At 32.4% G+C, this 15,064-nt stretch overlaps 1 protein-coding gene across 3 annotated transcripts; it reads right to left on the reverse strand.

Moving 5' to 3' along the window:
• Nucleotides 1–4,792: 4,792 nt before the first annotated feature.
• On the reverse strand, nt 4,793–14,688 carry LOC114163118 (P-loop containing nucleoside triphosphate hydrolases superfamily protein). Of its 3 annotated transcripts, none has more exons than XM_028047208.2 (16): nt 14,251–14,688; nt 13,902–14,033; nt 13,526–13,693; nt 13,078–13,368; nt 12,805–12,902; nt 11,338–11,422; nt 11,032–11,259; nt 10,134–10,193; nt 9,634–9,710; nt 8,059–8,375; nt 7,876–7,967; nt 7,666–7,795; nt 5,845–6,983; nt 5,458–5,753; nt 5,193–5,360; nt 4,793–5,101 (listed from the first exon to the last, which is right to left on the reverse strand). In XM_028047208.2, the coding sequence occupies exons 1-16, from the start codon at nt 14,482–14,484 to the stop codon at nt 4,987–4,989; spliced, it is 3,630 nt and encodes a 1,209-aa protein (XP_027903009.1). In that variant the 5' UTR covers nt 14,485–14,688; the 3' UTR covers nt 4,793–4,986. The 3 variants fall into 3 exon arrangements, with proteins under 3 accessions (XP_027903009.1, XP_085522973.1, XP_027903013.1); XM_085666847.1 differs by having other exon boundaries at nt 5,845–6,962; nt 14,251–14,499; XM_028047212.2 differs by lacking the exons at nt 13,902–14,033; nt 14,251–14,688 and having other exon boundaries at nt 13,450–13,614.
• Between the last annotated feature and the right edge of the window lie 376 nt (nt 14,689–15,064).

Below are 15,064 nucleotides of genomic sequence, written 5' to 3' on the forward strand. Positions count from 1 at the left end.
TGAAAGGTTTATGCTATTAAACACTTAAATTGAGAGTATTAAACATTCTCATGTGAAAGGAAAATATACAATAAATAAAAATATTAGAAAATAATATAAATATTCAAATGTGAGACATAAAATTTTTTAATTACATACATCATTTTAACATAATTACATAAAGATTTATGATAAGATGAAAAATATATTGGATACGAATGAGTTTCATACAAACCAAATAATTCGAAGAAATAAAAAATATAAAGTATATATATATATATATATATATATATATATAGTTACTTAATTAATTATGAAGATTTTAATAATTTAAACAAGAATGGAGATATGGCGGGGACGGGTATTATGGCGGGGATATGTACATCCCCATACCCAATTGAAAAAGTCGGGGATTCCCCATACCCATACCCATACCCATACCCATACCCATACCCAGTCAATGCAGAGATTCCCCGTCAAACCGGGGACGGGTTCGGACAATACCCACGGGGACGGGTTTATTTGCCATCTCTACACCCACCACACTCTTCACTTCCACTCTGATGCAAATATACCCTTAAAGTCAGATTTTATCACAAAACACAAAAAATAAGACAAACAAAACACAAAATACAAACAACATTACCTTGAAGTTTGGACAGCCCCAAAACCTTTTTCCTTTGTTCTTGGCTGTTCTCACGGTTCTCAACACTGCCTTAGCACCACAATAACAAATGGGCGTCACATTGGAGCTTCTACACCCACCTTCATTGCAATTGACGCTGCTCTTCTGCTTTCCTCCAACATCTGAACTTGAACAAGACCCACAAGACACACAACTGGTTGGATTCATCACAGAAGAAGGGAGAAGATGTTGACAAAATTAGGGATTCTACATTGCAATGCTGGTGGCTTAAATAAATAAACATTTCCACACCAATACACCTGTATTTGACACGTTTCAGTAACAGAAAGTCACCTCAGCAACCACAAACGCCGTTTGTCCAGACTTGACGGAAAGGGCAAAAGTGAGACTTTTAAAGTTAAAAGGGGACCATTTTGAGATTTCCAAAAATATAGGTACCAATTTGAGATTTCGAGTCCAAAATGGGAATCAAAGGCATAATTAAACCTAATTTATTCAACTTAAATAAAATTATTTAGTATAAATAATGTAAATTATTCTTATTTTGATTAAATTTATTAAACAAGATAAAAGATATAAATTGATTTTTTTCGTCTTAAAATAATGTTGTTAAATAAGTTATCTTATTTAAGTTATTGATTGTTTTTAAGTTGTATGTTTCTATCGGGATTTTATTTTTTAAAATTGTTTTCATAAGTTGAAAATATATATATAATTAATTTTTAATCTTATTTTTTTTAATAGGTAATACTTTTTAACTTACATAAATTAAATTAGTTTTTATAATTTTGAATCAAAGTGACATTTTGATTCAAGAAGACGAGTGAAAAAAATAAAAATAAAATAAAAAATAAACATGAGTGAATTAAATATATATATATATATATATATATATATATATATATAATTTCATCATTATATAGAGTAAGAAATTACATAGAAAATGACTAAGATTGAATTTTATATTGTTTTGAATTATAAAATTTAGACGAATTTAAATAGGTAGTTTTTATTATATTTAAATTAATTTCATTTTTTTTAGTTAAGCCTGTCACTGTTTATTTGAATGAGAATAAATAAAGTAAAGATAATAAATATAGAAAAAAAATGAAAAATAGATTTGTTTGGGTGGCTAAAAATAAAAACATAATGGAAATTGAACTTAACCGAACTTCTCTACCTTTTTTATTTCTTATTTGAATATGTAAGCTTTTACTAGAAAATGAAAAATCTTTACGTATTGGAATATGTAAAATTGATAAACTATTATAATATGTAAAGGATCAGCGGAGTTACTGTGTCCCCGTTACTTGAATTAGTCTTCCATGTCATTCAAAATTTCAATATTATTATTTGAAATTGTTCGTTGTTATTGAAATATCTTTACTAAGTATATACGTGAAATTGAACGATTGGGGTATAAAAAAAAGATAAATAATTATTATTAATTAAAATCTTAACGTTCTGTTCTTGTTTTTCCCCAAAGAAACATAACCTAACATCTTTTATACGTATATGACAAAGTTACAAATTTCAATGCATTGTTGATAGACGAACATAGAGAATGTATTTTTGTGTATATAACGTTAAATGAGAATATGCATCTCATTCATTCACCTTAACATTGAAATGAGCAAAGAAAGAGAGTAGAGACGAAATAGCGTTCAGCATCTCGTCAAGTACTCAAATAAAAATCGCATCGATATTGTTTCATCATGCACAATACATTAATTTATTAATAAATCTATAATCACGGTTAAATTTAAAAGAATTCTTTCAAGATAAAAAAAAATGTAAAAGTTAGATGTGGAAATAGGTTTGACCACCCAATAGGAACCTATGATCTGATCCGTGACCTAATAATAAAGAAGGTTTAGGTTTGAACTTTCAAAAAAACCTATTTAACTAAATAGGTCAGGCTTGAGCTTATGAAAAACATGTTAAATATAATAAGCCAACTTACTTATTTATTTAAATTAATAAATTTTTATATTTTTGTAAATGATTAATAAACAGATAAAAGTATTAAAAAGGCCAAACCTAGTAAAAGAGCATCTCTAATAATCTGTGATCGAATCCTAATTTTGTCTTTTACAAATAATTTATTTATACAAATCATAGCTGTCATTAGTTAACAGTTATTATTATTACTATTATTATTTTATCGGCACTTAAAACAATTAATTCAATTCAAGGTAACTTATTTAACTGGTACAGTCTAAAACATTTCTAACACTTTTCTACGTATTTAAACACTAACAATTGAAATACTGAATCCATATCTATCTTTTTATTGCAATATATAACTTCTCTCTTATTATATTTCTCTCTTTTCATGCTGATATATATGACCTGTTTGGATTTGAAAGAAAATACAAGGATGAAAACAAGTAAGAAACAAAATTGAATATCTAATTATTTGATAATGTAGAAACAATTAAGCGAATAAAAGTTATATAGTGTTATAACTTTAATACAAATAAAGAATAGATTGCACTACCATTTCAAAATTAAAATTTTCATATTAATCCTTTATCAAACAATAAAATTAAGAGTAAAATATCTTAGACTCAAATCCATACAATTAGTTCGTATTCCCTATTTTGTCATTCCACTTGCTTTCTCTTTATCCTTGTAAGAGTTTTTTTTTTTTTTTTTTCAGTGGTCGATTTATCCTTAAAAAGTAGCCTGTGAAGTGGTTATTTAGGAATCAAGCTATTAGTTTTTTCAAAATTAACTTTTTTTGTGTTGTATATAAAAGCAGTGACCAAATGGTGTTGGTGAGATTTGAAAAGGGAAAGAAAAACGAAAAGTAAAAAGCAGTGATGGCAATTATGGCTGTCTATGCCACCGAAGTTCTGTGGAGAGACTGAGCAGAGTAAAGCAATGTAACAAAAATATTAAATAAACAACACAATCATAGTGCTCTATCACCACACACCAACACTTTTTAAGACCTTATAATCATTATTTCGTTACTACAAAAATTTGTATTTATGGCCTTTCTAACGAAAACACTCCCTGTATTACCATTTTTCAAGGATCTGTCTGAAAAAAAAAATGTAAAATAAATGTTCTTTTGTACAAATAAAACATAGAATTTATGAAAAGTACGTGAGTAACTTTTTTTTTTTTCAGTATCAAATTAATCACCTTTTTTTTTCTAGTGTGTTTAATTTCTCTTCTCGTCCTCTGTTTCTCCTCCTTCATCACCAAAGACTAACTCAACTATTTTTAATTCGTTTTTTTCTAAAGAAAAAACCACAATCCAATAGGAAAGTATAAGTTTAGGGTTTATAAGTCGTTTCTTTAATTTTTCATAAATATTTTGATAAACTAAGGTAAATATATAAATCAATGTACCAAAAAAACTAAACTTATAAATCTCACATGTAATGAGAAAAACATTTCATCAACATTTACTAGAACTTTCGTAAAGTATAGCTGTAAAATAGATACATAATTTAGTTGAAGTACAAAAACATAACTTTTAAGAATAATTTAAGAATTAAAAAAAAAAAAAAAACTCCATGAGTGATGTTGATGTTTTGGTCGTTGTATATTATGAAAGTAGGAATCTGTATGCCTGTTCTTGATCCATACATGTCTTCGTTTTAATATAGTGAGCAGTACATTATACACAACGAATCCTTCTTTCTATATGAATTAAGATGGGAAAATTTTGATGACATCTTTGAGTTTTTTATCCCTATTTGACACCTACTAAAAAAGCATCATTTTTATTCTTTTAGGTGATTTATTTTAAATTATTTTATATTTTAAAGTAAAAATATTATTTTATAGGTGTGGGATTGGAGTTGAATTAAAACTTGGGTGTTTTCTATCATCACCCATCTATAAAACATGCCTTTTCAATATACTATTTTTAATTTTTTAATCTTATATTCTTTATTGTTTTTATTTTCTTACCTCCTATTATATGTGACTATTGAATCTTATGAGGTTGAAAACAGGTTAGTCATCTATACTTTTAACTTCAAATATTCTAAAAGAATGATGAAACCCAAAATGCAAGATTCTCTAAGAATCGTAGTTCTCGTATACACAAACTTCTACCGAATTAATAAACAAGGGATGTAAATACGGACCTCTAACACAAAACTACATCCTAACAGTACGCACTTTTTTCCCTCATACAGAAACTAATTTATGCTTTGCAAAGATGAAAAATCATTTTTCATAATTGGGTTAACCCCAGTTCAATTTACAACCTTAGCCCCTCACAATAATGGTAGGCAAGAACAAATTGCACGAACCTATCCTATGTCAAACGTCAACAAGCTCTTCTAAGCTGGCTTTTTGTGCATTATTAAACCTATACTGAAGTTATAAATTGCCTACTATGTTGTATGTTGGGAAGAAATTTTTCTGTATGGATCACCATCGGTCACCAAAGATATATCTTCTGGAGACAACTCGGTATTTGTGCTCAAGTAATGGTGAACGCCCCGTACCCTGCATTGAAAACGTAGTTGAGCAAATATTCAAGGAAACCTTGTTAATTTGGATTAAATCAAAAGGCTAAACTGAATTGTTCAACATTTACCTTCCTCCTCTCTTCTTTTCGACCACTTGTGAAATACGGAAAGCTTCAGACCTTGAAATTTGGCGTAATGAAGATAGATATTCGTTGAATGCATAACCTTTCATTGCCAAGGATGTTCTTGCAGGAGCAATGGATTGGATGACCTCGATTAGAGATCTTTTCTTTTCACTGTATTAAAGGTTCCCAGAGTAAGGTTTGATATCGCAGAAAAAAATAATTTTAAAAAATCATGAGAAAATTTGTCACTAAAGGCAAGGTGAAATACCTCTTCTGCATATTATTTATTGGGGTGTTCCACTCTACTTCATTTCCAGTACGGAAAGCTTTCATTTTCGAGAGATCCTGTCGGGATAATTTCCCCAAAGCCATAATATCAGTGGAGGAAGCCAACATCTCAGAAGTAATATCAACACAATTTGCACAACCCAACTTTGATCCTTCATCTGCTATAACCTTAGCGTAAAAGCAAAACCCATGCTCAGCCACCGTGGACATCATTTGTTCACAATACCCATTTGATGCGGCTTCATTAGAAAGGAACATTGAAGGTTCCATTTTATCCTGCATATGCATATACTATCATAATTTAGTGCCAAATACACAAAGTAAGAAAAACTTCAAAGTTTTATTATCAGCTGAAAAAGACACTTACCAAGTAAGGAAACAAGTCAACATCTGAAATTAGATTGCACAGTCCACTAGCAAGTTTAACAACTTGAAAAGCACCAAGCTCTTCTGAGATAGAATGCTGTCTTAAATCCACTCGGTGATCACGGAGATCTCTCCACACGTTTTGTATCTTTTCTGTCTCGTCTAATGGATTGGACTGCGACAATGTTGGTTTTGGTTTGAAATCCATTCGACTGCATTCATCCATCACTTTAACAATTGTTTCCGTATGTTCATCTAGAACATTAGGCTGAACCCCTTGAAAAGAATGATCTGGAATTTCAGTATCCGCCAACAAATCTGGATTCTGTAACAATTTTGTTAAGCGCCTACGAACATTGAAATTGAATGGTTTCAACTCATTATTCACAGATACTTCTCGAAGACTAACAAAAGGGAGAGCAGGACCAGAAGACACGGCTCCAGACAATGTCTCTGTTCCATTTTCAATTTCAGTTTCAGGAACATACGTTGATTCTGGCACACATGATACATCAAATGATTTACATGTTTCATTCAAGTATGCACTATCAGCCTCTGAGTGCTCCAAATCGGAACAAACTAGTCTGTCAACTGATGTGCCCGGGTAGTTTCCATTTAATTGAAATTCTGATGGACAACCATTAGTTTCTTTCATCAGTTGCCTCATATTAGCTTCATCGTGGGAGTCTACAGGATATCCACAATTTGAATCTTCGTCATCAGACATGACTACATGTTTCCTTCGACCATTATGCCTAGAAGATGCAAGAGGGGAACCAGAAGAATTGGAAAACTCGGAAATAGTGCTACGTTGAATTTCAAGCTCACAGTAATCCGTCAACGATCCATTCCTATTAATCATCTCCACCTTCATGGCCTCTATATCATCAGTCCCTATATAATTCACATTTAAATCTTTTTGCTGTTCACTTACATTAAGCTTTTCGGTAATCAACCCTTTGGAGTTTTCTTCCATTATATTTGTTTGTTTGGCAATTTCGTTTTCAATTAGATCGGATATCACTGAGGGGAAATCCCAGGGCATTATCTTCGGAAGAATCTGATGGCCAAGCTCAAGATCAAATGGACGTGAGCCATAACCTGTTTGTGCCTTTTCATCTGTACAACAACGGGAGAAATCTAAAGGTTTTGTAAATCAATACAATGGCAAGAAGATAAATGGAATTACAAATTACATCACATTCCAACATTAATTCCTAAGCACAAATATAATAACAAAAAACAGCTTTTAGAGTTGTAAGCTTTTGAAAGGACCTAATCGGGGGGAATCTGCCAACATGACAAAACAGTTAAAGAAAACGGGGAGTAAAAAAGAAAAGGAGAGAACTATTATTCACTCGCAAGATTAAAAACAGATTATTGTGCTGAAATACTAGATGACAACAACAGACATTCTTAAGTACTCCACACTTCTTATAATCCCTTCCTAAACACGTTTAAATCATGTTAACTGAAAAGCAACGTCCCCAACAGCAAAAGAAACTTAAAGACCAAAGGGTGCGGGGTGAATAATGATCACGTGATGGTCATGATTTAAAAACGAAGTTCATCATGACTACACCTGAGAAGACAAATCAATCAATAATTATAGAAACAAAATTAATCTGTATTGGTAATAAATAGTGTTCAATTAATTTTACTGCTTTTCCTAGTCCATGTTACCCTTAAATGTAGCTTCCAAAGTCAATAAATACATATGGCAAATATTTGCTTTGCTTTGACATGTACATGCTACAACCTACCACCAACGAACTAATATGGTCTACAAACACAGAAATGAACCAAATGCTGTGAGGTATACCTTTTTGAAACGTTTTACTCTGAAACCAGAATTGAAGATGCATAATGCTTTTTCGGATATCTCCATCACAAGAATGTATAAACTTCTCTAGTAAAAGAGGATGGATGTTGACTCCTTCAGCGAGACAAACCTACAGGTAATTCACATAACATTAATATAAATTTGGACAAGTTTCTTTTACTACCTGAGAACATAAACTGAAAAACATACACTGTACAAATGGCAAAGCAATTCCTTTGGTGATGGCAACACGAATGGAACATGGAGCATGTCAAACTTATGTGGCAGACCAGGATTATCACCTAATTTACATCAATATGTCTCCATAAATATGAAAATCAGAGAAAATCAGTGACTTAAGAAAAAGTGCATCATTCTAACCAAATGTCTTACTATTACTGGTCAATATAATTGGCCCCTTTGATGTCTCAGCAATCCGTTGTATGGCGGCCATACATCCACGATCTTCAGCAAAAAGGATGTCCACATCCTCAACTAGAACTAGTCGACGGATTTTATATTTTTCAGTATCATCATTTTCCCCATGTAACTTTAAAGTTGATCCACTATGGGTACAAGTTTCATCATCGGATATGGTTACCAGTTCATCCACTCCATTTGCTTCATCAGCAGCTTTACCACTGAGCATAGCCAGAGCTCGGGCCGATTTTGTAGAGGTCTTATGTGAACTTTCAGAGTTTCCTGATTGCCTGAAATATATACATATCAAATATTATCATAAAACAGGTTGACAGAAGCTTCTGTGGAGTAACTTGATTTTACTTGAATACAATTGAATCAAGGCAAATCGTGTAATACTGAACTTCAATAAATATCACACCCTTATTTTACTTAGACCTAGAGGTTTTAACTTGAAGGGAAGAACCAGTTTTTACATATGAACGCAGAGAATAACAAGTGATTGAAGAATGAAGCAAAAACTACAAGTCTTCAAGAATTGTTTTGGCTTCTCATAGTATGTTGAGGTAGCTTACGACAAGGAGATTTTAAAAAGACCTTATTAAGATCAAGGAAGAAATTTTAGGGTCTATTTGGACAAACTTATGCACAGAGACTTCTAAGAGATAAACAAAAAGAAAACCTAAATTGATTTTCAAAAGTTAAAATTACCTTATGCACAAGCTAATTTACAACGACTCTGGTAGCTTCTTCATATTTCTATTTTTAACTTGCACATAAGCTAACTTTAATTCATATAAAGTCAATTTCATTTTACTCCACATATTTTTCTCTCCTATTAGTTTTTATGGAGAAGTTTGTCCAAACATACCCTTAAAATCAATACAGTCGGTTTCTGTAAATAAAGAAATTATTTCGTGGCTAAGAGATAATTTTCAAAAATGTTAATGGGTTAAAAAGGTTTCATAAACACTTACATGAGTTTTGGTTTTTGAATAAGATTAACTTTACGTTGTAATTGATTACAAAACATGTTCTAGGCTTCTGGAAAACAAATGTCTCCATGGTAATCAATTACATTAGGTTACATGAACATAATTCAGCATGTTATTTTACACAAATTTAGTCCCCACATCAAAAGCCTACAACCCAAGATCTCCAGGGACTCCAACACCACTATCCCATGCTGAGTTCATAGTTGTTTAACAATTCTACTCACTTCTTTAACATCAAAATTTTATTCTGAGCCAAACTGGATAATCACACTACTGTACTTTTGAATCCTAACTAATGACAGATTGCCTTTTGCAACCTGGCATACAGTATTGTTTATCAATAACAGTTGAACGAAGGCATCTATATTTCCATGTTCAATAGCCTATTGATTTCTGAGAAATTTGAAATGCTCCTAAAAATTATAACAATCAACTAATCCAATGATATTGCACGAAAGTGAAAGTAAATGTAAGACATTTACAGTTAGTTAAAATTGCATAGCTCTAGAAGACTGGAAGTTATAGCAAGCACGGTTACAATAAATAAGCAAACCTTTTGAACCCAAGTGAATCAAGAGAATGTTCCAAGTTCCTGATAGCAGTCCCATTTGTAGAATTTGATGAATTGATCTGTTAAGACAACATGAACCATAATTAAGTTTGGCGATATTCATGGTTCAAAAGACAGATATATGACAAGGAGAGAAATTTTTTAACTAGTACATGTTTTAAGGGGACAAATACAAGAAATTGTTTCCACCATTCCTTCTCATTGTTTTAAACCAAAAATTGCCATCTTCAGACAATCATGCTTCCCCCATTGGGGAGCAAAGACAAAGCTCAAATTCAAACTTCAGAGAAGACAGCAAACTTTCATCAGGCTAAATTCAAATCTGGGTAAATAGTCACTGTACATGATCTTGAGTATTGCTTATAAGAAAATTTTAAGGTGGCTACTTACAAGACCATCAGATCCATCAATGAATATTATTACCAAAAAGTATATCCGTTTAAAAGCATAAATTAACCAAATATGTTACAAAACTGTTATACCTCTAAAATAATAAACCCTTGCTCTTTGGCACAAGCATGGACTGCTGAAGACTTGCCACTCTGCAACATCAAACTTATATTTAGCTACCAACTTGAACAGGAAGTGTTTATGCAGGAAATGAGCCTGGTTCTAGATAAAGTGATAATGATAATGCATTGCAACTAGGATAAAGTTATCCCAAGAAAGAAGCATTTAGAAGACATGAATAGTAACGTTTTAGATGTTATGCAAATAATTTGTGTTGAATTACCATGAAAAATAAAGATCAACATTCCTGAGTCCATCAAATACTATTAGAACTCAGAGAAAATTATTATTAATGATCTTTTTCTAACTATTACGACCATACACAGGTTCAAAAATAGACAGGGGAAATTAATTGCTAAAAAGGCAAAATACAGACAGAGGTTCAAAAATCAATAACTAAAAGGAGAATCGGGACTTGGCTATCGCCAGATTAACCTTGGCGAGGTAAAAGATCATTAATAAGTAATAACCTTAACACTAGTAGTACAAATAGTACAAGTGCATGCAGAGAGTTGTGACTTAGCAATAGGCACAGAAAAATTCACAAGCTTCTACTCGTTCCTGAAATTTTGAACAGAATATAAAAAGAGCCACATCTAGTTTGCTTTGGTGGTTTTCAAGAGGAATGAAAAAATTGTCAGAAAAATAATCAGTAGTGCATTACCATCTTGATTTCAAATAAGCTCTGTTTGAAAAATCCATAAGTTCTAGTACTTATCCTAAATTCATATTTTAAAATTTTAATATTAATTTTAGAAACTATCCATTATATTACAGAATAATAGTAGCCAGCAGTGTATGCATAAATGAGGTGCACAGGCCACAATTCATGTAAAGTATGTGCAGAAGTTTTGAAGTAGATTTACACACCCCAATTGGACCTGTAATTAAAAGAACTTTTGGCAGGGAATCCTTCTCATTTATATCTTCTGAATCACAGTCACTATAAGAATATTTATAATCGTCGTCGTCATCTTCAACATCTTGCATGCCACTTTTATTAGTGCCAGTGTTATCCTTCCTGCTTTTATACTGCCTTTCATGCCAACGATGTAGCCAGTCACTCAAGAAATTAACAGATTCATCATTACCACATACCTAAATTCACAACAAAAAAGGCAAAAATTAGATCATAAAATTGAAAAGGCATGCAACCTTAACATTTTTAAAAGTTACCTCAACAGCCTTCGTTGGCTTGTATTTGTTTGTCCATAAGTTGCACTCCTCCATATCTAAACAGCTACGGTAGTATGATCTCATACTGCAATGCAGATGGCAGAATACAAGGTTAAACTCACTAAAAGGAATAAACTTCCTATATATGTCTTAAGCATGTTGAACTGATGAAGTCAGTTTTTCTTTTAAAAGCAAGAGTATAATTATTTTCTCATTTACATTTCATAAATCCCAGAGCTTAACGGCCCAAAGATCACAAGTATACTTCACAGTAGGCTAGGAGAAAGATAGCCAAGAGTGCAGAAATAATTGCTGTCGTCAGGAAACCCTGACTATCAGAAGGGATAGTAAAAACTATCAAAAACCATTTTGCCTTTAGCCACAATATAATCTCAAATAAGTCAATCAATCGGTTAGGACACATAACTTCTTAGGCATAAGATTCTCTTGATTGGAACCAAAAAGCAGTCATGGCCTAACCAGTGGAAAAGATAAAGACATAGGGAGACAATTGCAAAACTTTCTATTGTATCAAAATCAAACAACTTTGACAGAATGGATCTTTCATAACTTGGCATTAGTCAGGAGTTTATTTCAATATAAGGGAAGAAAACATCAGCTGGGAGACTCCTTATTATATCATGATCATAAATTGAAAAAATATAGTTTATGAAATGAGTTACTTCTCTAGCAAGTTGCGATTTATATGGAACAAGCAATTTTCTGACTCATTCTGTGAGCTTTGGCAACTACTTTGATTCAATAATAAACATCGTCTTTTAGCTCTGACAAAGATAGAGAAATATTAGGGCTAAATTTTGACAAATTTGATAAACAGATAACTAACCGCATACATCACTATAAGCCATTAAATTTATGATTCCCAAAAGTCCTTATATATACTCTTTATATTTAGCTTATACTCCATCTTACTACTCAACAAAAAATCAGATGAACAGGAGGTGATACACTAGTATACAATAAATGAACTTTCCCTTAAATTTTTTCAACCTTCAAACATCTATTTACTAAAATATCTCTTTACTATATTGTTTGGAAGCACTTTATACATATTCCATCCAAATAATATTCTAGCTTTTATTTATTGCGGGAGATAAAGTGCAGCAAGAGGAATTACTTAGAATTTGCAAATGCATGAAATGAATATAATATATATATATATATATATATAGAGAGAGAGAGAGATAGAAAGCTGTAAGCATATGGGACTTATATAATGAGAAATTTCTTATTTTTAAGTATGCCGACCATACAACCAAGCAAGAATAATCAACAATACAAATTACTGAGTAATCAAGTGTCCAAAAAAGTAGTGTGCATTCATACTCTTGGTCATTTATATAACACTTAAAGGTTTCAGTATATTTATCTAACGGGCCATTGCCAAATGTACAAATGGTATTGCAATGAAGATACTTGTGTGGCATGTGTCATGCCTCTGCTAACCTTTCTTGAAGAAATCTACTCAGTGGTTCGGTATCTTTAGACTTTCTAAAAATGCCAGCTTGCACAGTTGTAGTAACAGATTCATCCACCTTCATGTCCTTGATAATTTTTGGCCAACAGTCAACCACAAATTTAGACAAAGAAGAAAGTACCTTTCATCCTCTAAACTAGTTTTAGTGGATTATCGACATACTACAGCTATGCATAGAGAGTACGTAACTGGTGACAGGGCTACAGAAGTGATTCACAAAAAATAAAGAAGAAACGATGTACCAGTTCAGCATTTTCACACGTCAGACATGCTGATTGCTCTACTAGTGAAGATGGGTTTGATGGTGATACTTCTTCCGGTTTTTTCCGAATTATAGAAAGTCTGTCTGAAGATAAGGCATTCTGAGAAATTGAAATGCCTAATCGATTCAAAGAACTGTGAAGCTTATCAAAGTTTAAGGATTCAACCGATCCCTCTAAAACAGATGCATTTACACTCTCTTGACCATAGTTCACAGAGATCATATTCTCCACAAACGTCCAGTTTCTCCAGTCAACGGATAACGTATCATCCTGCATGAACAAATTTTACACCTAACTCAATTATATGATGCTACAGAATTCAAAACCCAAACAAGATACGTACATACGTACACATATATAACACTCCTTTTATCACATGAAAGCAAAGCAATAGCAACTCCAAGGCTCCCAGCCGAAAGTAACATACCTTAACATTTTCAAATACATGAATAGGGCCGCAAGTAGCCCTTTTATGGTTACTCTTAGCTGTTGGTAAATTACTTCCTGACTCACTCACATCTTGAACTTTTTTTCCTTCTTTCCATAATGAAAAAAACGGATGTATCTGACGTCCCGCATATATCCTCGAATCTTCCTGGTTAAAGAAAAGTTTCAAATTACACAAATATCAAAGATTGTAGAACTGAAGTTAAAGCAACAATTCAAGGAAAGTTTCAGGCCAGTGTCATTTTATATTTAGAGCATTCACATGTTTCTCCTAATTTTGTAATTTTACACAATTTAAAGCACACGAGAGCGAAGGATTAAGCTATTACAGACAGAGCAAAACCAAACACACTAACCTCAGCAGCCAATTTTGCTTCTAGAAACAAATCATACACAGGTGCCTTAACCTGATCGGAATTAGTCAACACCTGCTGCGAAGTTGACCCCTTAGTGCCATTAGCAGTTGCTTTTTTCCTTGGCGTTGGACGCTGCTTGTAGAGGAAAAAGAACAATACCAAAACCACAATCAGAAACTGAAGCTCTCGATTCTCTGCCCTCAATGCATGTCAACGCATCCAGCAACAATTTATTTTACCATGACATTATCAAGCACGAGAGATAAAGCTTATAGATTTCACAAGTAAAGCTTCCAAAGAAAAATAAATTAAAGCTTTAAAATGAGAAACTAAGAGAAAAAGGAACTACCTTAGATGAAACTTTTTTCGGAGGAGTGGCTTTTGCCTTGGACCTCTTCCTCTTCTTCTTGTTATTCTCAGCCTCAGAGTAATCCTCGTCGACTTCGTCCTCTTTGTCCTTCTTCTCAACGGGCTCCGGTGGCTTGAGAGGGAAGAGCGTCGATTGAACCAGCTTCTTGCGACCACTGCGGCGGGGCGGGGCGGCACTGGAGGAAGGACTGCAGTCCATGACGGTGGACTCCATCTGGATTGAATCGAGTTGAGTTGGTGAGATCTATTGGATAGGGTTTTGGGAATTGGGAATAAAGGAAAGGGAGCGCATTACTGCCAATTGAAATTTAGGGCGATAACGATTTGGGGGGAAATCAGTTTCTATCTCATGGATCTGGAGGGAACATACAGAATATGTTTCTTTTCTGTTTTCCGTTTTTCTACTGAAAACATTATGAGATAGGAAGTAAGTTACAAAATACATAGTATCATTGTCTTTAACCTATAACAATACATAAACTAATCTTCCTTCAGGTATATATATATATATATATATATATATATATATATATATATATATATATATATATATATTAATTATGTGTTAAAATTAAAATATAAATTATGATAATATATGAAGAAGATATATATTTAATAGTTCTATTTTACTTTTTTACCATTAAATAAATATCTAAATACTAAAAATATCTGTGAGTATTTATTAATCTTTTTACATAGCTATTATTATTAACATTTTTTTCCTTAAATGTATATAGACGAAATGCCTATTTTGCACTTGTATAAAGAGAATGGATATACTACTTCATAATTTC

Source organism: Vigna unguiculata, chromosome 9 (assembly GCF_037176805.1).
Source record: "Vigna unguiculata cultivar grain cowpea cultivar isolate G323 ecotype 2 chromosome 9, ASM3717680v1, whole genome shotgun sequence".
NCBI classification, from domain to species: domain Eukaryota; kingdom Viridiplantae; phylum Streptophyta; class Magnoliopsida; order Fabales; family Fabaceae; genus Vigna; species Vigna unguiculata.